Source organism: Cololabis saira, chromosome 7 (assembly GCF_033807715.1).
Source record: "Cololabis saira isolate AMF1-May2022 chromosome 7, fColSai1.1, whole genome shotgun sequence".
Classification (NCBI taxonomy): domain Eukaryota; kingdom Metazoa; phylum Chordata; class Actinopteri; order Beloniformes; family Belonidae; genus Cololabis; species Cololabis saira.
Genome location: NC_084593.1, coordinates 14325413 through 14350412, shown reverse-complemented (window position 1 = coordinate 14350412; position 25000 = coordinate 14325413). Strand labels below are relative to the sequence as shown.

Here is a 25000-nt window from a genome sequence, read left to right as displayed (position 1 = left end):
ACATGAAGGTTTGTTGGCCTCATTTTAGATGTTGTATAAGTCAGCCTTTCTATATGTCTAGTGGGATGTAATAATCTCAATCATTTCGATTTAAGGATATTTCCTTTGGAACAGGAAATAACAGCTTATCAGAACAATTACAAATTTAAAGATATCTTTAATTATGTCACATGCTTTTGGATTTCCCATCATTACAGTACATCATAAATGCATGAGTATGTGGTGGTTCACTGCTGTCCAAGTCCCATAAATGTTGTCGTCAGAGGGTCTAAGCCAGCCTCTGTTTACTGTGCTAAAATGTGTTTTGATTCTAGGCATTGCAAAGGTTTATTTCTTCAATTGTGTTGTGCTTCTAAAAATCCTAAAGACCATCAAATGTGCAATCATGTGTGGAAAGAATGGGTTCAGGATCTGATGAAACAAAAGTGTGTACCAGCAAAGAAAAAAAGATTAACTTTAATGACTCTGAACTTCCTTTTAATGTGTGGTAGATAAATAGTACTCAGCTGTTCACATGTAAGGAAATATGACTGAGGACGGAGGAGGAAACATCACCAGGCACTAGTGTTGTTTCCCTTCTAGTCATAAAATGCTATAAGAAATATAATTTATATATGAATTATATGCAACATTATAATTCAGAATGAGTCTGTTTTGTATCTGCTTTTGTTTAAAGTGTGTTTTTATAGATAGCACATAAGAGCAATGTTAGAAGGGAATATCATGAGTGTCATCCTGCAGGATGTGTGAAGCTTTCTGAGGTCGTGCAAATTTGGTTCACAGTGAGTGCCTCCTCATACAATACAATCTAAAACCATACACTCAACAACACAGGATAATATAAAGTGACAACAGTGCTTTGGCTAAAAGACCAAAGAACAAGAAGGACGGCGAAGAAGTTAAAACATCAGTAGATAAAAACACAAAAATATTAAAACCAAGCAAAAGATGAAAAAATATGCTTGTTTTTATGAAAAATGTGCCTTTTCATAAAAACCAGATAAAGGAAACAATGCAAAACATAAATACAAAGTTATGTTGCAGTTCCCTCACTTATTAATGGCACTGAAGGCTGCTGCCTGGTACAAAGCTGTTTTTGTAACGTTTAGTTTTACAAGCAGGTACCCTGAACATCCGACCTGATGGAGCAGCTGAAACTCACATTTAAGAGGGTGGGAGTTGTCTTTTAAAATAGAGCCAGCTAGGAGGAGATAGGAGATAGGAGGATGCCGCTGGCTTCATAAAGGTTTAGTAAAAGGTTCAGTATTTCATTCCAAGCATTCCTCTGCTTGGAATGAGTTGCAGAAAATCTTAAAATTGAATAATCTGGTGTCACTTGATGCGTTTAAGGTTCTTCTGAAAGTACAACGGGCTGTAGAAGCTTTGACTGCTCATTTTGTTTGTGATTTGTATTTCTGATTTGTTTTTAACTGTTTTGTTATTGTTGGTTTGTGCAACTTTGTGTTTTTGCTGCTGCCTGTCTTGGCCAGGACTCTCTTGTAAAAGAGATTTTTAATCTCAACAAGACTTTTCTCCTGCTTAAATAAAGGTTATATATATATATTTCTCCTGGAAGAAATCACAGCCAGATCAATGTCTTACTTTATAGAGTTCCTTGACAGTAAAGGTGTAAACAACCAGTGGATGGGAGTTAAAGTTGCAAGTCAAGGTCCCGGTAAAAATGTCATGGTAAGGAAATTGCACCAATTTCTTCAGAAATGTAAAGAAAAGCTTTGGGAAATATAACATTTTCTTTCCTTTTTAGACTTGTGCTCATCGGTATCAACAGTGGAGCCCGAGTCCAGGCCTCTACACCCCTCAACTGTTCACCGGACAGTGTTACATCTTAGGAGACGACCTGCAGGTGGGAACAGAAGAGAGGAGGTGGAGGAGGGTGGTGTGCGATAACGAACACCTGACGCGACGACAGAAGGACCACGAGTGGTTCGCGTACTGCCAGCAGGGTCACGGAGCAGCGTTTGCCAAGGATAACAAGTCTGTGTTGTTTGGAGCACCGGGAGCTTATCAGTGGAAAGGTAATAAATACTTTATTGTTCCACGTAAGGAGAATGTTCTTGGGAATCTGTGATTAATTCAGCTTTAAACAACTTAGTAAGTAAATAAAATAAAGCAATATAGAAGGCCAGCAGCACAGCATAGGAAGACCTTCAGTGAATAAGGATTGAATATATGATGGTTTTGATGTATGAATGAATGAATGAAATTTATTCAATCATGACAACACAAAAACAACACAACACCAAAAAACATTGTGCACAGCATTGACATTTCACACAAAACCAATAATCATGTGTTTGAACAATGACTGAAAAGGCATCAGGCAGAATCAAACTGCTTATAAAAGCCTATCCTATATTACAAACTTTCTTTTTTTGGCTACCAACCTCCAGAAAAGCAAAGAAACAACAGAAAAGCAAAGAAACATTAACAGATAGTCAATCGCACTTATAAGCTTCAAAAATAGCTTTACAAACCATTTTCTTAAGAACCAAAAGAGAATGACATGTTTTTAAATTTATGTTGGCATCATTCCAGAATTTAACTCCAATAATGGAGACACATCTCCTTTTCATACCTTTTTAGCTTTTTGTACAGTACAATTGCAGACACCTCTAAGATTATACAGAGTCTCCTGAATTGAAAAAAACCTCTGTATTGAGTCAGAGAGCATTTTTGATTTTGCTCTGAACATAATTTGCATGATTTTAAAATAAAACAAATCATAAAATTTAATAACATGAGAATTTAGAAAAAGTGGCTCTGTGTGAGCGTAGTAATCAGCCTTATTGATGATACGTATTGCTCGTTTTTGCAGTTTTATTGTTGAATTTAAGGTGGTTTTAAAGGTGGATCCCCAAAATAAGATAAATAGGGAACAATCAATGAGTGGTAGATCAAATGCAAAGCCTTGGAATTCAGTACATTTCTGGATTTATACAGGATTGCGAGTGATTTTGAAATTTTCCCTTTTAATGTATTCAATGTGTTATTTCCATGTTACCTTTTGGTCAACATTTACATGTTTAAAGATGGAATCATCTGCTTTGTATTTTCTGGCCTGAAATGTTTATTGTTTTAATATTGTATTATTTCATGTGATGTATCTAAGGAACCGTCAGAATGGAGGTCTTGGATGACCTGATGTGGTCCAGTGACGATCCCCGTGAAGCTGGGGATATCGAGCAGTTTAACCAGGAACTCATCCCTCTGCTGAGAAACAGCTACCTGGGTCCGTTTCCTCGGCGGTCTAACGGCGTCAGCCGTATTTGTATCTGATCCTTGTTCAAATAAATCTAATGAAAGCTTATGAATTTAAAATGAAGTGATCACAGAGTGGACATTATAGTCAATGGACCAGACCAGATATCAGTACTACTCAAGGTGACAAAACTTGCTTATAATTTTTGAAAAGATCCATGTCTGTAGAGGATATTTTGGTATGATAACCCTTCCTGAGTCGCAGCTGTATCATAGTTATCAGCTCATGAAGTTACCCACTCCCTTCAGAACATTACATTTTAGATGCTGCTGCATATCCTAGTTTAGACTCATGTACAGGATATCTGTCAATGTTTCACAATATTGTCTTTGGTATCATTTTAAAGGGAACCTTTAAAGCATTTATTCAAGCTAAGATGTGAATCTTTCTGACCAACATAGAGTTCACTGCAGCTCTTTAAACTATAAACAACACACATTTTTACACAATTTTCGCCTAAATGATATACTATCTTTTAGCCCTGTGTCATCTAGGAACAACAGAGACACAAAATACAAAAACAGGAATACTCACAGGACCATAAGGATTCAGGAAATGTATCACATCTTAGCTTGAATGAATGCTTCAAAGGTCCCCTTTAAAATGATACCAAAGACAATATTGTGAAACATTGACAGATATCCTGTACATGAGTCTAAACCAGGATATGCACCAGCATCTAAAATGTAATGTTCTGAAGGGGCTGGGTAACTTGATGAGCTGATAACTATGATACAGCTGCCACTCAGGAAGGTTATCATACCAAAATATCATCTATAGACATGGATCTTTTCAAAAACCATAAGTAAGTTTTGTCACCTTGAGTGGTACTGACAAGTGAAATTTTGGGCTCTGGCCCCTGGACTATTATAGGTGAAACAGTTTCTTTTTATGATCTCCAGGATTCTCCGTAGATTCAGGAATGGCCCTGACGAGGAAGGGTCAGCTGACGATCGTATCAGGGGCCCCCCGGGGGGGCTACAGCGGCCAGGTGGCCTTCCTGAAGAAAGACCCTGCGGCTAAGAGGAGTCTGTCCGTGGAGCTGGTCCTCTCTGAACCGGGCCTGCCCCTCTCTGAACCGGGCCTGGCCCTCTCTGAACCGGGCCTGGCCCTCTCTGAACCGGGCCTGGCCCTCTCTGAACCGGGCCTGGCCTCTTCCTTTGGCTACGACGTCACTGTGGTGGATCTCAACGCGGATGGGTAGGTTTACCCGAGATCTATTAAAGCCTGACTTGAGAGATCTAGCTTTGTATTTAATTTGCTTTTTCCACACTGCAAAAACTCAAAATCTTACTAGGAATATTTGTCTTATTTCTAGTTAAAATGTCTAATTTTTAGTCAGAAAATCTCAATACACTTAAAGCAAGAGTAATCACCATAAAAATAACTTATTTGACAATTTTCACCTTTTTCAAGTAAATCTTCACTTGAAATAAGTAGAAAAATCTGCCAGTGGGACATTTTGACAAGAGTCATCACCAGAAAAATAACTTGTTATTTGACAATTTTCACACATGTATTCTAATCAGATAAAGCAAAGCTTAATTGTCAATAACCCCTAGAATACTTCCATTCAGCAGTTTGTAATGTCAAGACTGAAGGATAAAAAAAATAATAAACAGGAGCAGTAAGGCAATCACTATCAGGAAGATTATCCACCACGCAACCTTAATTAATAATTCAGGTTTTCTTTCAAGGAACACCGTCAGCTTTACCTGCAGAAGATGAAATCATATACTGTATGAGAGCTAAAAAGATAATCATAAAAACATTTAAAATGGACAGATGATCTGTTTATTTCACTGTCACATGTAATATGATTTAAACTAATATTTATTTTGGAAATTAAGCTTGGATTAAGCTTGAAAGATGTTTTTAATAGAATCACAAACACTTGCCTGAGTCCCAAGCTGGTCTGATTTAAATCTAATATTCCCTGGAGAGTTGGTAAGACTCAGAGTAGCATCCACAACGATATCAAGGTAGTTCAAAGAGCTGTAATCCTTGGGAGAGAAAGAATAACAGGAGCAAATGACATCTCTGAAAAATAATGATGGGCAAGCTGACAGAGTAAGCCATCCAACTGAATTTTTTTTTTTTTTTTATTTAACTGACATTTTCATTAGCCGATAAAGGAGCCCCGTGTAATTTAAATGATATTCAATGCTGAGATCGGTGCCAGTGATCCCTTGCAAATTATTTCCCTCCATTACATCCCACTAACATAAACTATATGCTCTAGCTCCACACACACACACACACACACACACCACCAGTCAAAGGTTTGGACACACTTTCTCATTCATTTAAATGGGAAAGAGTTTACAGTTTATGTACAACAAAACATTGGCTAAACAAATGAATCACCTCCACCAAAGTGGAGTTCCACAGGCGTGAGTGCAGCAGCACCAGTGCAGTACTGTCCAGGCCCAGCAGAGGGCAGTGCATCTCTACACATTTCAGTCCATCTGAGCAGGTCTGGAAGGAAACATGACAGATCTGACAAACTGGTATTGACATATTTGACCTCATAGTTTACCCTCTAATCATTAATAACAGGGACAACAACACATGAAAACAAATTATGCCTTTTGCCTTTTCTCTCTTAATATCACATAAGGAAAATGACTTCTTACCAAAGTTTTATATTTTCTTTTTGTTGGAAGAAAAGGAAATTCCTCAGTGGAGAAAGCTTTTTTTATTTTTATTTTTTTTATTTTATTCTTTATTTCATTCAAAAAACAAAACAATTCAATACAAACACAAATACAAATGTTCCTAACTTATGAATGAAAAGGGAGCAGAAAGAAGAAGAATCTTATCTGATCTGCCTGGAGAAAGCTTCAAATTCAGCTTCACGTCTGTTCCTTGGCGGAGCATCCCAACCCTTCATATCAGGCATTATCAGGTTACACATGTCTGCTACACTGCAAAAACTCAAAATCTTACCAGGAATATTTGTCTTATTTCTAGTTAAAATGTCTCATTTTTAGTCAAAAAATCTCATTACACTTAAATCAAGAGTCATCACCAGAAAAATAACATATTCGACAATTTTCACATTTTTCAAGTAAATTTTCACTTGAAATAAGTAGAAAAATCTGCCAGTGGGACATTTTGAACAAAATTTAACAAATTGATCAAATTGTTATTTTTCCAGTGATAAGTCTTGTTTTAAGTGTAATGAGATTATTATTTTTTTTACTAAAAATGAGACATTTTAACTAGAAATAAGACAAATATTCTTGTTAAGATTTTGAGTTTTTTCAGTGCATAACTTGCTTCTATGTTCTTTATCTTGGTCAATTAGATTATTTCCTACTGCTAAAACCCCCATAATTAGAAATCCGATGTGATAAATATAACATGACAATAACATGAAGAGGTTCTATTTCTCTGACATAATCTTGAGTTTGTCAACTACGTCCAAATAGTGAGGTTAAAACTGAAGCTTTGGTTTTCGATTAATTATTTGTTTCATTCTGATTCTGAAAGACAAATCAAAAAATTAAAGAGATACAATTGTCACATAATCTGCATATGGTCCAAAGATACATTCAGGGAAGCCATATTTCAAAGATTCCATGATATAGTAGAGCAGAAAACGGTTTTATTTGCCTTTAAAGCCCAGTAGAATCTGCTTCCAAACTGCATTCAGGATTTGTTCCAAATAAAAGAAACCCGCTATGATCTGAGGGGGAAACTCATGTTTGAGATGACAACAGCAAAAACAAATATTAAAAAGAGATGTACATCAATTAAGGCAAGAGAAATATGGAATAGTTGTGACAACGACCTAAAAATGTGCAGTTCTACAATCTACAAGTTTAAGAAAATGTTTAAAGAAAATATTGTAAATCAATATAAAACACTATAACTATAAGGTATATTATCAAAAACATTCTAGAATGTGCAATGTCAATTTTAATATTTTGTCTTGTTTATTTTTTGTCTTCTTTATGCATTGTTTGTTTCCACGGATTAATGCTAATGTTTCTGATTTAAGATGATCACAAAAGAAAAAGGGTAGGCACTATAAGCTACGGCTTCAGCCTACACCTTTTCGGCAAAAGCAATGTTTATTTTACTTTTTAGGGCCCGAGCACCTTCAGTGCGAAGGCCCTATTGTATCTGTAGGAATTTTTTAGGGCCCGAGCACCTTCAGTGCGAAGGCCCTATTGTATCTGTAGGAATTCTTCGCGTTATTAGGGCCCGAGCACCTTCAGTGCGAAGGCCCTATTGTATCTGTAGGAATTCTTCGCGTTATTAGGGCCCGAGCACCTTCAGTGCGAAGGCCCTATTGTATTTGCAGGAATTCTTTGTATTATTTTTTTTTTAGGGCCCGAGCACCTTCAGTGCGAAGGCCCTATTGTATCTGTAGGAATTTTTAGGGCCCGAGCACTTGCAGTGCGAAGGCCCTATTGTAATTGCAGGAATTATTCTTCTTCTTCTTCTTCTTATTGTTCTGACAAAAGGAAGGCCTTTTTGCCCCCCTAAACGTGCCCAAAAAGTCACCAAATTTTGCATGCAAGCCAGGTTTGGCGAAAAATTTGATATTTAATGGTTTGCATTAATGGGCGTGGCCTAACGGCTCAACAGCGCCCCCTAGAAAACTTTGTGCCTCAAGCCCCACAATACGGTTTGTCGTACATGCACGAAAATCTGTACACACCTGTATCAGTACACAACTTAAAGAAAAGTCTCTGGGCGTCATGTCGAGAAACCGAACAGGAAGTCGGCCATTTTGAATTAATCGCGTCATTTTGGCGAAATTGATGCCTTCCTTCGGCAGTTAATGCGGCCCGAACCGTAACGTGCACCCAGGTGTGTTATACATAAAAATGTGCGTCTCCATCCTCCGACACCACGCATTACTTTTCTCTTTCAAAAGCGTTACCGTGGCGACGCTAGACGCCAAAAAGTGCGCCCACCCTTCATATGATTGGTTCAGATAGAAAAAACTTTGCGCCTCAAGCCCCACAATACGGTTTGACGTACATGAACGAAAATCGGTACACACCTGTATCATGTCGCAACTAAAAGAAAAGTCTCTTGGCGCCATGGCCGAAACCGAACAGGAAGTCGGCCATTTTGAACATTCTGAATTAATTGCGTAATTTTGGAGGAATATATGCCATTCCTTCGAGAATTAATACGGCCCGAACCGTATCGTGAACCCAGATGTGTTATACATCAAAATGTGCGTCTCCATCCTGCGACTACACGCATTACTTTTCTCTTTCAAAAGTGTTACCGTGGCGACGCTAGACGCCAAAAGGCGCGGCCCCCCTTCATCTGATTGGTCCATATTTGATAGTTCCCCAAAAGTCACCATATTTTGCATGCAAGCCAGGCCTGGCGATAAATTTGATGTTTCATGGTTTGCATTAATGGGCGTGGCAAAATGGCTCAACAGCGCCCCCCGGAAAACTTTGTGCCTCAAGCCCCACAATACGGTTTGATGTACATGCACGAAAATCGCTACACACCTGTATCATGTCACAACTTAAAGAAAAGTCTCTTGGAGCCATGGCCGAAACCGAACAGGAAGTCGGCCATTTTGAAATCTGATTGGTCCATATTTGATAGTTCTCCAAAAGTCACCAAATTTTGCATGCAAGCCAGGCTTGGCGATAAATTTGATATTTCATGGTTTGCATTAATGGGCGTGGCCTAACGGCTCAACAGCGCCCCCTAGAATACTTTTCTCTGCCATAACCTTTGAATGGTTTGACATAGGAAGTTGTGGGTGGTGTCATGGGATTCTGTAATGAGTCCTTAAGCTTCGTTGGCCTTAATTAGCCCCGCCCCTTCTTCTGATTGGTTGTCCCTTTTTTCTGCTATAACTTTTGAATGTTTTGACATAGGAAGTCGTGGGTGGTGTCATTTCTGATATGCTTATGGGGGCGGTGGCCGTGAGTGCGAGGGCCCGTTCATCGCTGCTTGCAGCTTTAATTAGGGCCCGAGCACTTGCAGTGCGAAGGCCCTATTGTAATTGCAGGAATTATTCTTCTTCTTCTTCTTCTTATTGTTCTGACAAAAGGAAGGCCTTTTTGCCCCCCTAAACGTGCCCAAAAAGTCACCAAATTTTGCATGCAAGCCAGGTTTGGCGAAAAATTTGATATTTAATGGTTTGCATTAATGGGCGTGGCCTAACGGCTCAACAGCGCCCCCTAGAAAACTTTGTGCCTCAAGCCCCACAATACGGTTTGTCGTACATGCACGAAAATCTGTACACACCTGTATCAGTACACAACTTAAAGAAAAGTCTCTGGGCGTCATGTCGAGAAACCGAACAGGAAGTCGGCCATTTTGAATTAATCGCGTCATTTTGGCGAAATTGATGCCTTCCTTCGGCAGTTAATGCGGCCCGAACCGTAACGTGCACCCAGGTGTGTTATACATAAAAATGTGCGTCTCCATCCTCCGACACCACGCATTACTTTTCTCTTTCAAAAGCGTTACCGTGGCGACGCTAGACGCCAAAAAGTGCGCCCACCCTTCATATGATTGGTTCAGATAGAAAAAACTTTGCGCCTCAAGCCCCACAATACGGTTTGACGTACATGAACGAAAATCGGTACACACCTGTATCATGTCGCAACTAAAAGAAAAGTCTCTTGGCGCCATGGCCGAAACCGAACAGGAAGTCGGCCATTTTGAACATTCTGAATTAATTGCGTAATTTTGGAGGAATATATGCCATTCCTTCGAGAATTAATACGGCCCGAACCGTATCGTGAACCCAGATGTGTTATACATCAAAATGTGCGTCTCCATCCTGCGACTACACGCATTACTTTTCTCTTTCAAAAGTGTTACCGTGGCGACGCTAGACGCCAAAAGGCGCGGCCCCCCTTCATCTGATTGGTCCATATTTGATAGTTCCCCAAAAGTCACCATATTTTGCATGCAAGCCAGGCCTGGCGATAAATTTGATGTTTCATGGTTTGCATTAATGGGCGTGGCAAAATGGCTCAACAGCGCCCCCCGGAAAACTTTGTGCCTCAAGCCCCACAATACGGTTTGATGTACATGCACGAAAATCGCTACACACCTGTATCATGTCACAACTTAAAGAAAAGTCTCTTGGAGCCATGGCCGAAACCGAACAGGAAGTCGGCCATTTTGAAATCTGATTGGTCCATATTTGATAGTTCTCCAAAAGTCACCAAATTTTGCATGCAAGCCAGGCTTGGCGATAAATTTGATATTTCATGGTTTGCATTAATGGGCGTGGCCTAACGGCTCAACAGCGCCCCCTAGAATACTTTTCTCTGCCATAACCTTTGAATGGTTTGACATAGGAAGTTGTGGGTGGTGTCATGGGATTCTGTAATGAGTCCTTAAGCTTCGTTGGCCTTAATTAGCCCCGCCCCTTCTTCTGATTGGTTGTCCCTTTTTTCTGCTATAACTTTTGAATGTTTTGACATAGGAAGTCGTGGGTGGTGTCATTTCTGATATGCTTATGGGGGCGGTGGCCGTGAGTGCGAGGGCCCGTTCATCGCTGCTTGCAGCTTTAATTTTTCTTTCTTTCTTTCTTTCTTTTTTCTTCTGACGAAAGAAGGGCCTTTTTGCCCCCCTAAACGTGCCCAAAAAGTCACCAAATTTTGCATGCAAGTCAGGCCTGGCGAAAAATTTGATATTTCATGGTTTGCATTAATGGGCGTGGCAAAATGGCTCAACAGCGCCCCCTTGAAAACTTTGTGCCTCAAGCCCCACGATACGATTTGACGTACATGCACGAAAATCGGTACACACCTGTATCATGGCGCAACTTAAAGAAAAGTCTCTTGGCGTCATGCCCGAAACCGAACAGGATGTCGGCCATTTTGAATTAGTCTTGTCATTTTGGCGAAATTTATGCCATTCCTTCGGCAGTTAATACGGCCCGAACCGTAACGTGCCCCCAGGTGTGTTATACATCAAAATGTGCGTCTCCATCCTCCGACACCACGCATTACTTTTCTCTTTCAAAAGCGTTACCGTGGCGACGCTATACGCCAAAAAGCCCGCCCACCTTTCATCTGATTGGTTCAGACAGAAAAAACTTTGCGCCTCAAGCCCCATAATACGCTTTGACGTACATGAATGAAAATCGGTACACACCTGTATCATGTCGCAACTTAAAGAAAAGTCTCTTGGCGCCATGGCCGAAACCGAACAGGAAGTCGGCCATTTTGAACATTCTGAATTAATCGCGTAATTTTGGAGCAATATATGCCATTCCTTCGAGAATTAATACGGCCCGAACCGTAACGTGCACCCAGATGTGTTATACATCAAAATGTGCGTCTCCATCCTGCGACTACACGCATTACTTTTCTCTTTCAAAAGTGTTACCGTGGCGACGCTAGACGCCAACAAGCGCACCCCCCCTTCATCTGATTGGTCCATATTTGATAGTTCCCCAAAAGGCACCAAATTTGGCATGCAAGCCAGGCCTGGCGGTAAATTTGATATTTTATGGTTTACATTAATGGGCGTGGCAAAATGGCTCAACAGCGCCCCCCGGAAAACTTTGTGCCTCAAGCCCCACGATACGGTTTGACGTACATGCACGAAAATCGCTACACACCTGTATCATGGCACAACTTCAAGAAAAGTCTCTTGGAGCCATGGCCGAAACCGAACAGGAAGTCGGCCATTTTGAATTAATTGTTTAATTTTGGCGCAATTTATGCCATTCCTTCGGCAATTAATACGGCCCGAACCGTAATGTGCACCCAGGTGTGTTATACATCAAAATGTGCGTCTCCATCCTGGGACTACACGCATTACTTTTCTCTTTCAAAAGTGTTACCGTGGCGACGCTAGACGCCAAAAGGCGCGCCCCCCCCTTCATCTGATTGGTCCATATTTGATAGTTCTCCAAAAGTCATCAAATTTTGCATGCAAGTCAGACTTGGCGATACATTTGATATTTAATGGTTTGCATTAATGGGCGTGGCCTAACGGCTCAACAGCGCCCCCTAGAATACTTTTCTCTGCCATAACTTTTGAATGGTTTGACATAGGAAGTTGTGGGTGGTGTCATGGGACTGTAATGAGTCCTTGACCTTCATTGGCCTGAATTAGCCCCACCCCTTCCTCTGATTGGTTGTTCCTTTTTTCTGCTATAACTTTTGAATGGTTTGACATAGAGAGTCGTGGGTGGTGTCATTTCTGATATGCTTATGGGGGGCGGTGGACGTGAGTGCGAGGGCCCGTTCATCGCTGCTTGCAGCTTTAATTTTTTATTATTATTATTTTTCTGACAAAAGGAAGGCCTTTTTGCCCCCCTAAACGTGCCCAAAAAGTCACCAAATTTTGCATGCAAGGCAGGCCTGGCGAAAAATTTGATATTTAATGGTTTGCATTAATGGGCGTGGCAAAATGGCTCAACAGCGCCCCCTTGAAAACTTTGTGCCTCAAGCCCCACGATACGGTTTGACGTACATGCACGGAAATCGCTACACACCTGTATCATGGCACAACTTCAAGAAAAGTCTCTTGGAGCCATGCCCGAAACCGAACAGGAAGTCGGCCATTTTGAATTAATTGTGTAATTTTGGCGCAATTTATGCCCTTCCTTCGGCAGTTAATACGGCCCGAACCGTAACGTGCCCCCAAGTGTGTTATACATCAAAATGTGCGTCTCCATCCTCCGACACCACGCATTACTTTTCTCTTTCAAAAGCGTTACCATGGCGACGCTAGACGACAAAAAGCGCGCCCACCCTTCATCTGATTGGTTCAGACCGAAAAAACTTTGCGCCTCAAGCCCCATAATACGCTTTGACGTACATGAACGAAAATCGGTACACACCTGTATCATGTCGCAACTTAAAGAAAAGTCTCTTGGCGCCATGGCCGAAACCGAACAGGAAGTCGGCCATTTTGAACATTCTGAATTAATCGCGTAATTTTGGAGCAATATATGCCATTCCTTCGAGAATTAATACGGCCCGAACCGTATCGTGCACCCAGATGTGTTATACATCAAAATGTGCGTCTCCATCCTGCGACTACACGCATTACTTTTCTCTTTCAAAAGTGTTACCGTGGCGACGCTAGACGCCAACAAGCGCACCCCCCCTTCATCTGATTGGTCCATATTTGATAGTTCCCCAAAAGGCACCAAATTTGGCATGCAAGCCAGGCCTGGCGGTAAATTTGATATTTTATGGTTTACATTAATGGGCGTGGCAAAATGGCTCAACAGCGCCCCCCGGAAAACTTTGTGCCTCAAGCCCCACGATACGGTTTGACGTACATGCACGAAAATCGCTACACACCTGTATCATGGCACAACTTCAAGAAAAGTCTCTTGGAGCCATGGCCGAAACCGAACAGGAAGTCGGCCATTTTGAATTAATTGTGTAATTTTGGCGCAATTTATGCCATTCCTTCGGCAATTAATACGGCCCGAACCGTAATGTGCACCCAGGTGTGTTATACATCAAAATGTGCGTCTCCATCGTGCGACTACACGCATTACTTTTCTCTTTCAAAAGTGTTACCGTGGCGACGCTAGACGCCAACAAGCGCACCCCCCCTTCATGTGATTGGTCCATATTTGATAGTTCTCCAAAAGTAATCAAATTTTGCATGCAAGTCAGACTTGGCGATACATTTGATATTTCATGGTTTGCATTAATGGGCGTGGCCTAACGGCTCAACAGCGCCCCCTAGAATACTTTTATCTGCCATAACTTTTGAATGGTTTGACATAGGAAGTTGTGGGTGGTGTCATGGGACTCAGTAATGAGTCCTTAAGCTTCGTTGGCCTTAATTAGCCCCGCCCCTTCTTCTGATTGGTTGTCCCTTTTTTCTGCTATAACTTTTTAATGGTTTGACTCCCGCTTCCTGATTCAAACGTCTGCCGGCCCCGCCCCCCGACCAATCAGTGGCGAGTAGGGTGATGACGGCCCCGCCCCCCGACCAATCAGTGGCGAGTAGGGTGATGACGGCCCCGCCCCCCGACCAATCAGCTGTTGTAATGTGGTGACGTTAGAAATAGTCCCGTGCTCAGCCCGGTTAGAACCGCGGTAGAATGGTTACAGAAAAAGTAATAATAAAATAGTAGTGTTTTACTAATATTTATACCGTACAAATATTTAAAAAATTAGGAAAAAAAGGTTCCAGTCATTATATCGCTATCTTGGTCTCTCCTAAGCCAGTAAGTCAATGTGAGGTATCAGCTGAGATATAGCTCAACCAGATCATTGCGATCTTTGGTGCCGGTGGTTGGGAGTTCGAGCCTGGCAGGATGCTGATATTTTTGTAAGCAAATTTTGTGTTTTTTTTACATCAAGATGTGCGTCTCTTTCCTGCGACGACGCACATTACTTTTCTCTTTCAAAAGTGTTACCGTGGCGACGCTAGACGTGAAAAAGCGCTCGTCCCCTTCATCTGATTGGTCCATATTTGATAGTTCTCCAAAAGTCACCAAATTTTGCATGCAAGCCAGGCCTGGTGATACATTTGATATTTAATGGTTTGCATTAATGGGCGTGGCCTAACGGCTCAACAGCGCCCCCTAGAATACTTTTCTCTGCCATAACTTTTGAATGGTTTGACATAGGAAGTTGTGGGTGGTGTCATGGGACTCTGTAATGAGTCCTTGACCTTCATTGGCCTGAATTAGCCCCGCCCCTTCCTCTGATTGGTTGTTCCTTTTTTCTGCTATAACTTTTGAATGGGTTGACATAGAGAGTCGTGGGTGGTGTCATTTCTGATATGCTTATGGGGGGCGGTGGACGTGAGTGCGAGGGCCCGTTCATCGCTGCTTGCAGCTTTAATTATTATTATTATTTTTCTGACGAAAGGAAGGCCTTTTTGCCCCCCTAAACATGCCCAAAAAGTCACCAAATTTTGCACGCAAGTCAGGCCTGGCGAAAAATTTGATATTTTATGGTTCGCATTAATGGGCGTGGCAAAATGGCTCAACAGCGCCCCCTTGAAAACTTTGTGCCTCAAGCCCCACGATACGGTTTGACGTACATGCACAAAATTCGGTACACACCTGTATCATGGCGCAACTTAAAGAAAAGTCTCTTGGTGCCGTGGCCGAAACCGAACAGGAAGTCTGCCATTTTGAATTAATCGTGTCATTTTGGCGAAATTTATGCCATTCCTTCGGCAGTTAATACGGCCCGAACCGTAACGTGCCCCCAAGTGTGTTATACATCAAAATGTGCGTCTCCATCCTCCGACACCACGCATTACTTTTCTCTTTCAAAAGCGTTACCGTGACGACGCTAGACACCAAAAAGCGCGCCCACCCTTCATCTGATTGGTTCTGACAGAAAAAACTTTGCGCCTCAAGCCCCATAATACGGTTTGACGTACATGAACGAAAATCGGTACACACCTGTATCATGTCGCAACTAAAAGAAAAGTCTCTTGGCGCCATGGCCGAAACCGAACAGGAAGTCGGCCATTTTGAACAATCTGAATTAATTGCGTAATTTTGGAGCAATATATGCCATTCCTTCGAGAATTAATACGGCCCGAACCGTAACGTGCACCCAGATGTGTTATACATCAAAATGTGTGTCTTCATCCTGCGACTACACGCATTACTTTTCTCTTTCAAAAGTGTTACCGTGGCGACGCTAGACGCCATAAGGCGCGCCCCCCTTCATCTGATTGGTCCATATTTGATAGTTCCCCAAAAGTCACCAAATTTGGCACGCAAGCCAGGCCTGGCGATAAATTTGATATTTCATGGTTTGCATTAATGGGCGTGGCAAAACGGCTCAACAGCGCCCCCCGGAAAACTTTGTGCCTCAAGCCCAACAATACAGTTCGACGTACATGCACGAAAATCGCTACACATCTGTATCATGTCACAACTTAAAGAAAAGTCTCTTGGAGCCATGGCCGAAACCGAACAGGAAGTCGGCCATTTTGAAATCTGATTGGTCCATATTTGATAGTTCTCCAAAAGTCACCAAATTTTGCATGCAAGACAGACTTGGCGATAAATTTGATATTTCATGGTTTGCATTAATGGGCGTTGCCTAACGGCTCAACAGCGCCCCCTAGAATACTTTTATCTGCCATAACTTTTGAATGGTTTGACATAGGAAGTTGTGGGTGGTGTCATGGGACTCTGTAATGAGTCCTTAAGCTTCGTTGGCCTTAATTAGCCCCGCCCCTTCTTCTGATTGGTTGTCCCGATTTTCTGCTATAACTTTGGAATGGTTTGACATAGAGAGTCGTGGGTGGTGTCATCAGATTATTTATGGAGCCCTTGGCCTTCATTGGCCTGAATTAGCCCCGCCTCTTCTTCTGATTGGTTGTCCCTTTTTTCTGCTATAACTTTTGAATGGTTTGACATAGGAAGTCGTGGGTGGTGTCATTTCTGATATGCTTATGGGGGGCGGTGGCCGTGAGTGCGAGGGCCCGTTCATTGCTGCTTGCAGCTTTAATTATTATTATTATTATTTTTCTGACGAAAGGAAGGCCTTTTTGCCCCCCTAAACGTGCCCAAAAAGTCACCAAATTTTGCATGCAAGCCAGGCCTGGCGAAAAATTTTATATTTAATGGTTTGCATTAATGGGCGTGGCAAAATGGCTCAACAGCGCCCCCTTGAAAACTTTGTGCCTCAAGCCTCACGATACGTTTTGACGTACATGCACGAAAATCGGTACACACCTGTATCATGGCGCAACTTAAAGAAAAGTCTCTTGGTGCCATGCCCGAAACCGAACAAGATGTCGGCCATTTTGAATTAATCGTGTCATTTTGGCGAAATTTATGCCATTCCTTCGGCAGTTAATACGGCCCGAACCGTAACGTGCACCCAGGTGTGTTATACATCAAAATGTGCGTCTCCATCCTGCGACACCACGCATTACTTTTCTCTTTCAAAAGCGTTATCGTGGCGATGCTAGACGCCAAAAAGCGCGCCCACCCTTCATCTGATTGGTTCTGACAGAAAAAACTTTGCGCCTCAAGCCCCACAATACGGTTTGACGTACATGAACGAAAATCGGTACACTCCTGTATCATGTCGCAACTAAAAGAAAAGTCTCTTGGCGCCATGGCCGAAACCGAACAGGAAGTCGGCCATTTTGGACATTCTGAATTAATCGCGTAATTTTGGAGCAATTTATGCCATTCATTTGAGAATTAATACGGCCCGAACCGTAATGGGCACCCAGGTGTGTTATACATCAAAATGTGCGTCTACATCCTGCAACACCACGCATTACTTTTCTCTTTCAAAAGTGTTACCGTGGCGACGCTAGATGCCAAAAGGCGCGCCCCCCCTTCATGTGATTGGTCCATATTTGATAGTTCTCCAAAAGTCACCAAATTTTGCATGCAAGCCAGACTTGGCGATAAAGTTGATATTTCATGGTTTGCATTAATGGGCGTGGCCTAACGGCTCAACAGCGCCCCCTAGAATACTTTTATCTGCCATAACTTTTGAATGGTTTGACATAGGAAGTTGTGGGTGGTGTCATGGGACTCTGTAATGAGTCCTTAAGCTTCGTTGAATGCTAACTTTTGAATGGTTTGACATAGAGAGTCGTGGGTGGTGTCATTTCTGATATGCTTATGGGGGGCGGTGGACGTGAGTGCGAGGGCCCGTTCATCGCTGCTTGCAGCTTTAATTAGGGCCCGAGCACCTTCAGTGCGAAGGCCCTATTGTATTTGCAGGAATTTTTCTTCTTATTATTATTTTTCTTCTGACAAAGTGATGGCCTTTTTGCCCCCCTTAACATGCCCAAAAAGTCACCAAATTTTGCACCCAAGTCAGGCCTGGCGAAAAATTTGATATTTAATGGTTTGCATTAATGGGCGTGGCAAAATGGCTCAACAGCGCCCCCTTGAAAACTTTGTGCCTCAAGCCCCACGATACGGTTTGACGTACATGCACGAAAATCGGTACACACCTGTATCATGGCGCAACTTAAAGAAAAGTCTCTGGGCGTCATGTCGAGAAACCGAACAGGAAGTCGGCCATTTTGAATTAATCGTGTCATTTTGGCGAAATTTATGCCTTCCTTCGGCAGTTAATTCAGCCCGAACCGTAACGTTCCCCCAAGTGTGTTATACATCAAAATGTGCGTCTCCATCCTCCGACCCCACGCATTACTTTTCTCTTTCAAAAGCGTTACCGTGGCGACGCTAGACGCCAAAAAGCGTGCCCACCCTTCATCTGATTGGTCCAGACTGAAAAAACTTTGCGCCTCAAGCCCCATAATACGCTTTGACGTACATGAACGAAAATCGGTACACACCTGTATCATGTCGCAACTAAAAGAAAAGTCTCTTGGCGCCATGGCCGAAACCGAACAGGAAGTCGGCCATTTTGAACATTCTGCATTAATCGCATAATTTTGGAGCAATATATGCCATTCCTTCGAGAATTAATTCAGCCCGAACCGTATCGTGAACCCAGATGTGTTATACATCAAAATGTGCGTCTCCACCCTGCGACTACACGCATTACTTTTCTCTTTCAAAAGTGTTACCGTGGCGATGCTAGACGCCAACAAGCGCACCCCCCCTTCATCTGATTGGTCCATATTTGATAGTTCCCCAAAAGGCACCAAATTTTGCACCCAAGCCAGGCCTGGCAAAAAATTTGGTATTTAATGGTTTGCATTAATGGGCATGGCAAAATGGCTCAACAGCGCCCCCTTGAAAACTTTGTGCCTCAAGCCCCACAATACGGTTAGACGTACATGCACGAAAATCGGTACACACCTGTATCATGGCGCAACTTAAACAAAAGTCTCTTGGGGTCATGCCCGAAACCGAACAGGATGTTGGCCATTTTGAATTAATCGTGTCATTTTGGCGAAATTTATGCCATTCCTTCGGCAGTTAATTCAGCCCGAACCGTAACGTGTCCCCAAGTGTGTTATACATGAAAATGTGCGTCTCCATCCTGCGACTACGCGCATTACTTTTCTCTTTCAAAAGTGTTACCGTGGCGACGCTAGACACCAAAAGGCGCGCCCCCCTTCATCTGATTGGTCAATATTTGATAGTTCTCCAAAAGTCACCAAATTTTGCATGCAAGCCAGGCCTGGCGATAAATTTGATATTTCATGGCTTGCATTAATGGGCGTGGCCTAACGGCTCAACAGCACCCCCTAGAATACTTTTCTCTGCCATAACTTTTGAATGGTTTGACATAGAGAGTCGTGGGTGATGTCATGGGACTCTGTAATGAGTCCTCAAGCTTCGTTGGCCTTAATTAGCCCCGCCCCTTCTTCTGATTGGTTGTCCCGATTTTCTGCTATAACTTTGGAATGGTTTGACATAGAGAGTCGTGGGTGGTGTCATCAGATTCTGTATGGACTCCTTGACCTTCATTGGCCTGAATTAGCCCCGCCCCTTCTTCTGATTAGTTGTCCCTTTTTTCTGCTATAACTTTTCAATGGTTTGACATAGGAAGTCGTGGGTGGTGTCATTTCTGATATGCTTATGGGGGGCGGTGGCCGTGAGTGCGAGGGCCCGTTCATCGCTGCTTGCAGCTTTAATTAGGGCCCGAGCACTTGCAGTGCGAAGGCCCTATTGTATTTGCAGGAATTTTTATTATTATTATTAGGGCCCGAGCACCTTCAGTGCGAAGGCCCTATTGTATCTGTAGGAATTCTTCGCGTTATTATTATTATTATTATTATTATTTTTCTGACGAAAGGAGGGCCTTTTTGCCCCCCTAAACGTGCCCAAAAAGTCACCAAATTTTGCACCCTAGTCAGGCCTGGCGAAAAATTTGATATTTAATGGTTTGCATTAATGGGCGTGGCAAAATGGCTCAACAGCGCCCCCTTGAAAACTTTGTGCCTCAAGCCCCACGATACGGTTTGACGTACATGCACGAAAATCGGTACACACCTGTATCATGGCGCAACTGAAAGAAAAGTCTCTTGGCGTCATGCCCGAAACCGAACAGGAAGTCGGCCATTTTGAATTAGTCGTGTCATTTTGGCGAAATTTATGCCATTCCTTCGAAAGTTAATTCAGCCCGAACCGTAACGTGCCCCCAAGTGTGTTATACATCAAAATGTGCGTCTCCATCCTGCGACAACACGCATTACTTTTCTCTTTCAAAAGCGTTACCGTGGCGGCGCTAGACGCCAAAAAGCGCGCCCACCCTTCATCTGATTGGTTCGACAGAAAAAACTTTGTGCCTCAAGCCCCATAATACGGTTTGACGTACATGAATGAAAATCGGTACACTCCTGTATTATGTCGCAACTAAAAGAAAAGTCTCTTGGCGCCATGGCCGAAACCGAACAGGAAGTCGGCCATTTTGAACATTCTGAATTAATTGCGTAATTTTGGAGCAATATATGCCATTCCTTCGAGAGTTAATTCAGCCCGAACCGTATCGTGAACCCAGATGTGTTATACATCAAAATGTGCGTCTCCATCCTGCGACTACACGCATTACTTTTCTCTTTGAAAAGTGTTACCGTGGCGACGCTAGACACCAACAAGCGCACCCCCCCTTCATCTGATTGGTCCATATTTGATAGTTCCCCAAAAGGCACCAAATTTGGCACGCAAGCCAGGCCTGGAGATAAATTTGATATTTCATGGTTTGCATTAATGGGCGTGGCAAAATGGCTCAACAGCGCCCCCCGGAAAACTTTGTGCCTCAAGCCCCACAATACGGTTTGACGTACATGCACGAGAATCGCTACACACCTCATCATGGCACAACTTAAAGAAAAGTCTCTTGGAGCCATGGCCGAAACCGAACAGGATGTCGGCCATTTTGAATAAATTGTGTAATTTTGGCGAAATTTATGCCATTCCTTCGGCAGTTAATTCAGCCCGAACCGTAACGTGCACCCAGGTGTGTTATACATCAAAATGTGCATCTACATCCTGCGACACCACGCATTACTTTTCTCTTTCAAAAGTGTTACCGTGGCGACGCTAGACGCCAAAAGGCGCGCCCCCCCCTTCATGTGATTGGTCCATATTTGATAGTTCTCCAAAAGTCACCAAATTTTGCATGCAAGACAGACTTGGCGATAAATTTGATATTTCTTGGTTTGCATTAATGGGCGTGGCCTAACGGCTCAACAGCCCCCCCTAGAATACTTTTATCTGCCATAACTTTTGAATGGTTTGACATAGGAAGTCGTGGGTGGTGTCATGGGATTCTGTAATGAGTCCTTAAGCTTAGTTGGCCTTAATTAGCCCCGCCCCTTCTTCTGATTGGTTGTCCCGATTTTCTGCTATAACTTTTGAATGGTTTGACATAGAGAGTCGTGGGTGGTGTCATCAGATTCTTTATGGAGTCCTTGAACTTCATTGGCCTGAATTAGCCCCGCCCCTTCTTCTGATTGGTTGTCCTTTTTTTATAATAAAATTGCCGCGAGCCGCCAGTCGCTCTCGCGCTGACTCCCGCTTCCTGATTCAAACGTCTGCCGGCCCCGCCCCCTGACCAATCAGTGGCGAGTAGGGTGATGGCGGCCCCGCCCCCCGACCAATCAGTGGCGAGTAGGGTGATGACGGCCCCGCCCCCCGACCAATCAGTGGCGAGTAGGGTGATGACGGCCCCGCCCCCCGACCAATCAGCTCCCTGTAATGTGGTGACTTCAGAAATATTCCCGGCTCAGCCCGGTTACAACCTTGGCAGAATGGTTACAAAAAAAGTAATAATTTAAATAGTAGGGTTTTACTAATATTTATAACTTACAAATATTTAAAAAATTAGGAAAAAAAAGTTCCAGACATTTTATCGCTATGTTGGTCTGTCCTAACCCAGTAGGTCAAATAAAAGGAATAGCTGAGACTTAGCTCAGCCAGATTATTGCGGTCTTTGCTGCCAGAGGTCGAGAGTTCAAGCCTGGCTTGATATGCCAAAATTTTTGTCAGCAATTTTTGTGTTTTTTTTACATCAAAATGTTCGTCTCTGTCCTGTGACGACGCACATTACTTTTCTCTTTCCCCTTCTTCTGATTGGTTGTCCCGATTTTCTGCCATAACTTTTGAATTTGAGTGGAGTTTGCGCGCGCAGCTCCCGCGGGGGGAGGGGCTGATGTTCAGCGCGGCCGCCATCTTGGTCGAGGCGCCGCATTGACTGCCTGAGAACGTCGGGCGTGGCCGCCATCTTGGATCGGTATCGCTTTAACTCTAAAGCGTTCACTTCTATTGTGGAAGGAGGTGTCTGCATAAGTAAAATAACTATAACTCACTTGATTTTCAACCGATTTTCACGCGGTTTGCTTTGTTACAAACGGCAGACATGTAGCTATGATACAGGATGCTTGATGTACGTTAAATATGCAAGCTTTCATGCTAAAATACGTTCTGCAGGTAGTCACACTTCAGGTATACACACACACACACACACACACACACACACACACACACACACACACACACACACACACACTATATATATATATATATATATATATATATATATATATATATATATATATATATATATATATATATATATATATATATATACACACACACACACACACACAATATACACAATACAAAATACAGTATAGCATATTAATGAATGTATTAATATATTTGAATAACAGACATAACAAGCTTAAAAACAAAAAACATAACGGATGACAGCATACAATTGTCATAATGGAGAAAAAAAAGAAACATTTGGAAGGAGTGTGTGTGTGAGGAATTGTATATTAGTGTTATAAATTGAAATTATATAATAATGCAATCGCTATGATATATCATTTTACAATATAATACAGTCAAAAATATATGAAATGAAGCAACATACAATGCAATAATACAATATGCTATATTACTGGGTACGCTAATATGAAATAACAACATGTAATATAATATGGTATAATAGATTAATATAATATCATACATTCTGGACCATGAGATACAGCTGTACTGTATGATGGTCGTTCATTTGAGTGATCTGATTTTTTTTTTCATGGTTTGCATTAATGGGCGTGTCCTCACGGCTCAACAGCGCCCCCTAGAATACTTTTTTCTGCCATAACTTTTGAAAGGTTTGACATAGAGAGTCGTGGGTGGTGTCATGGGACTCGGCATTGAGTCCTTGACCATAATTGGTGACAATTAGCCCAGTCCCTTTTTCTGATTGGTTGTCCCTATTTTCTGCTATAACTTTTGAATGTTTTGACATAGAGAGTCGTGGGTGGTGTCATGGGACTCTGTAATGAGTCCTTGATCTTCTTTGCCCTGAATTAGCCCCGCCCCTTCTTCTGACTGGTCGTCCCTTTTTTCTGCTATAACTTTTGAAGGGTTTGACATAGGAAGTCGTGGGTGGTGTCATTTCTGATATGCTTATGGGGGGCGGTTGACGTGAGTGCGAGGGCCCGTTCATTGCTGCTTGCAGCTTTAATTATTATTATTATTATTATTTTCCTGACAAAGTGAAGGCCTTTTTGCCCCCCTTAACATGCCCAAAAAGTCACCAAATTTTGCATGCAAGCCAGGCCTGGCGAAAAATTTGATATTTAATGGTTTGCATTAATGGGCGTGGCAAAATGGCTCAACAGCGCCCCCTTGAAAACTTTGTGCCTCAAGCCCCACGATACGGTTTGACGTACATGCACGAAAGTCGGTACACACCTGTATCATGGGACAACTTAAAGAAAAGTCTCTTGGCGTCATGCCCGAAACCGAACAGGAAGTCGGCCATTTTGAATTAGTCGCGTCATTTTGGCGAAATTTATGCCATTCCTTCGAAAGTTAATTCAGCCCGAACCGTAACGTGCACCCAGGTGTGTTATACATCAAAATGTGCGTCTCCCTCCTGCGACCACCCGCATTACTTTTCTCTTTCAAAAGCGTTACCGTGGCGACGCTAGACGCCAAAAAGCGCGCCCACCCTTCATCTGGTTGGTTCAGACAGAAAAAACTTTGCGCCTCAAGCCCCATAATACGGTTTGACGTACATGAACGAAAGTTGGCACACTCCTGTATCATGTCGCAACTAAAAGAAAAGTCTCTTGGCGCCATGGCCGAAACCGAACAGGAAGTCGGCCATTATGAACATTCTGAATTAATTGCGTAATTTTGGAGCAATATATGCCATTCCTTCGAGAGTTAATTCAGCTCGAACCGTATCGTGAACCCAGATGTGTTATACATCAAAATGTGCGTCTCCATCCTGCGACTACACGCATTACTTTTCTCTTTCCAAAGTGTTACCGTGGCGACGCTAGACGCCAACAAGCGCACCCCCCCTTCATCTGATTGGTCCATATTTGATAGTTCCCCAAAAGGCACCAAATTTTGCACCCAAGCCAGGCCTGGTGAAAAATTTGGTATTTAATGGTTTGCATTAATGGGCGTGGAAAAATGGCTCAACAGCGCCCCCTTGAAAACTTTGTGCCTCAAGCCCCACAATATGGTTTGACGTACATGCACGAAAATCGGTACACACCTGTATCATGTCGCAACTTAAAGAAAAGTCTCTTGGAGCCATGGCCGAAACCGAACAGGAAGTCAGCCATTTTGAATTAATTGTGTAATTTTGGCACAATTTATGCCATTCCTTCGGCAGTTAATTCAGCCCGAACCGTAACGTGCACCCAGGTGTGTTATACACCAAAATGTGCGTCTCCATCGTGCGACACCACGCATTACTTTTCTCTTTCAAAAGTGTTACCGTGGCGACGCTAGACGCGAAAAAGCGCACCCACCCTTCATCTGATTGGTCCATATTTGATAGTTCTCCAAAAGTCACCAAAATTTGCATGCAAGCCAGGCCTGGCGATAAA

The 25000-nt window shown here is 42.6% G+C and overlaps 1 protein-coding gene and 1 long non-coding RNA gene across 2 annotated transcripts in view; one reads left to right on the top strand and one right to left on the bottom strand.

Moving 5' to 3' along the window:
- The window catches only part of LOC133446778 (integrin alpha-6-like), a 41262-nt gene that overhangs the window by 482 nt on the left and 15780 nt on the right, over positions 1-25000 (top strand). The window contains exons 2-6 of the mRNA XM_061724852.1: positions 1-8; positions 1610-1689; positions 1766-2036; positions 3131-3250; positions 4183-4480. The exon at positions 1-8 is cut by the window's left edge and continues 114 nt beyond it. Coding sequence (XP_061580836.1) covers positions 1-8; positions 1610-1689; positions 1766-2036; positions 3131-3250; positions 4183-4480 — 777 coding nt within the window. The remainder of the gene's footprint in view (positions 9-1609; positions 1690-1765; positions 2037-3130; positions 3251-4182; positions 4481-25000) is intronic.
- LOC133447471 (uncharacterized) lies at positions 5175-5975 on the bottom strand. Its single transcript, XR_009782908.1, has 3 exons — positions 5917-5975; positions 5648-5758; positions 5175-5283 (listed from the first exon to the last, which is right to left on the bottom strand). It is a non-coding gene; the product is annotated as an uncharacterized LOC133447471 (long non-coding RNA).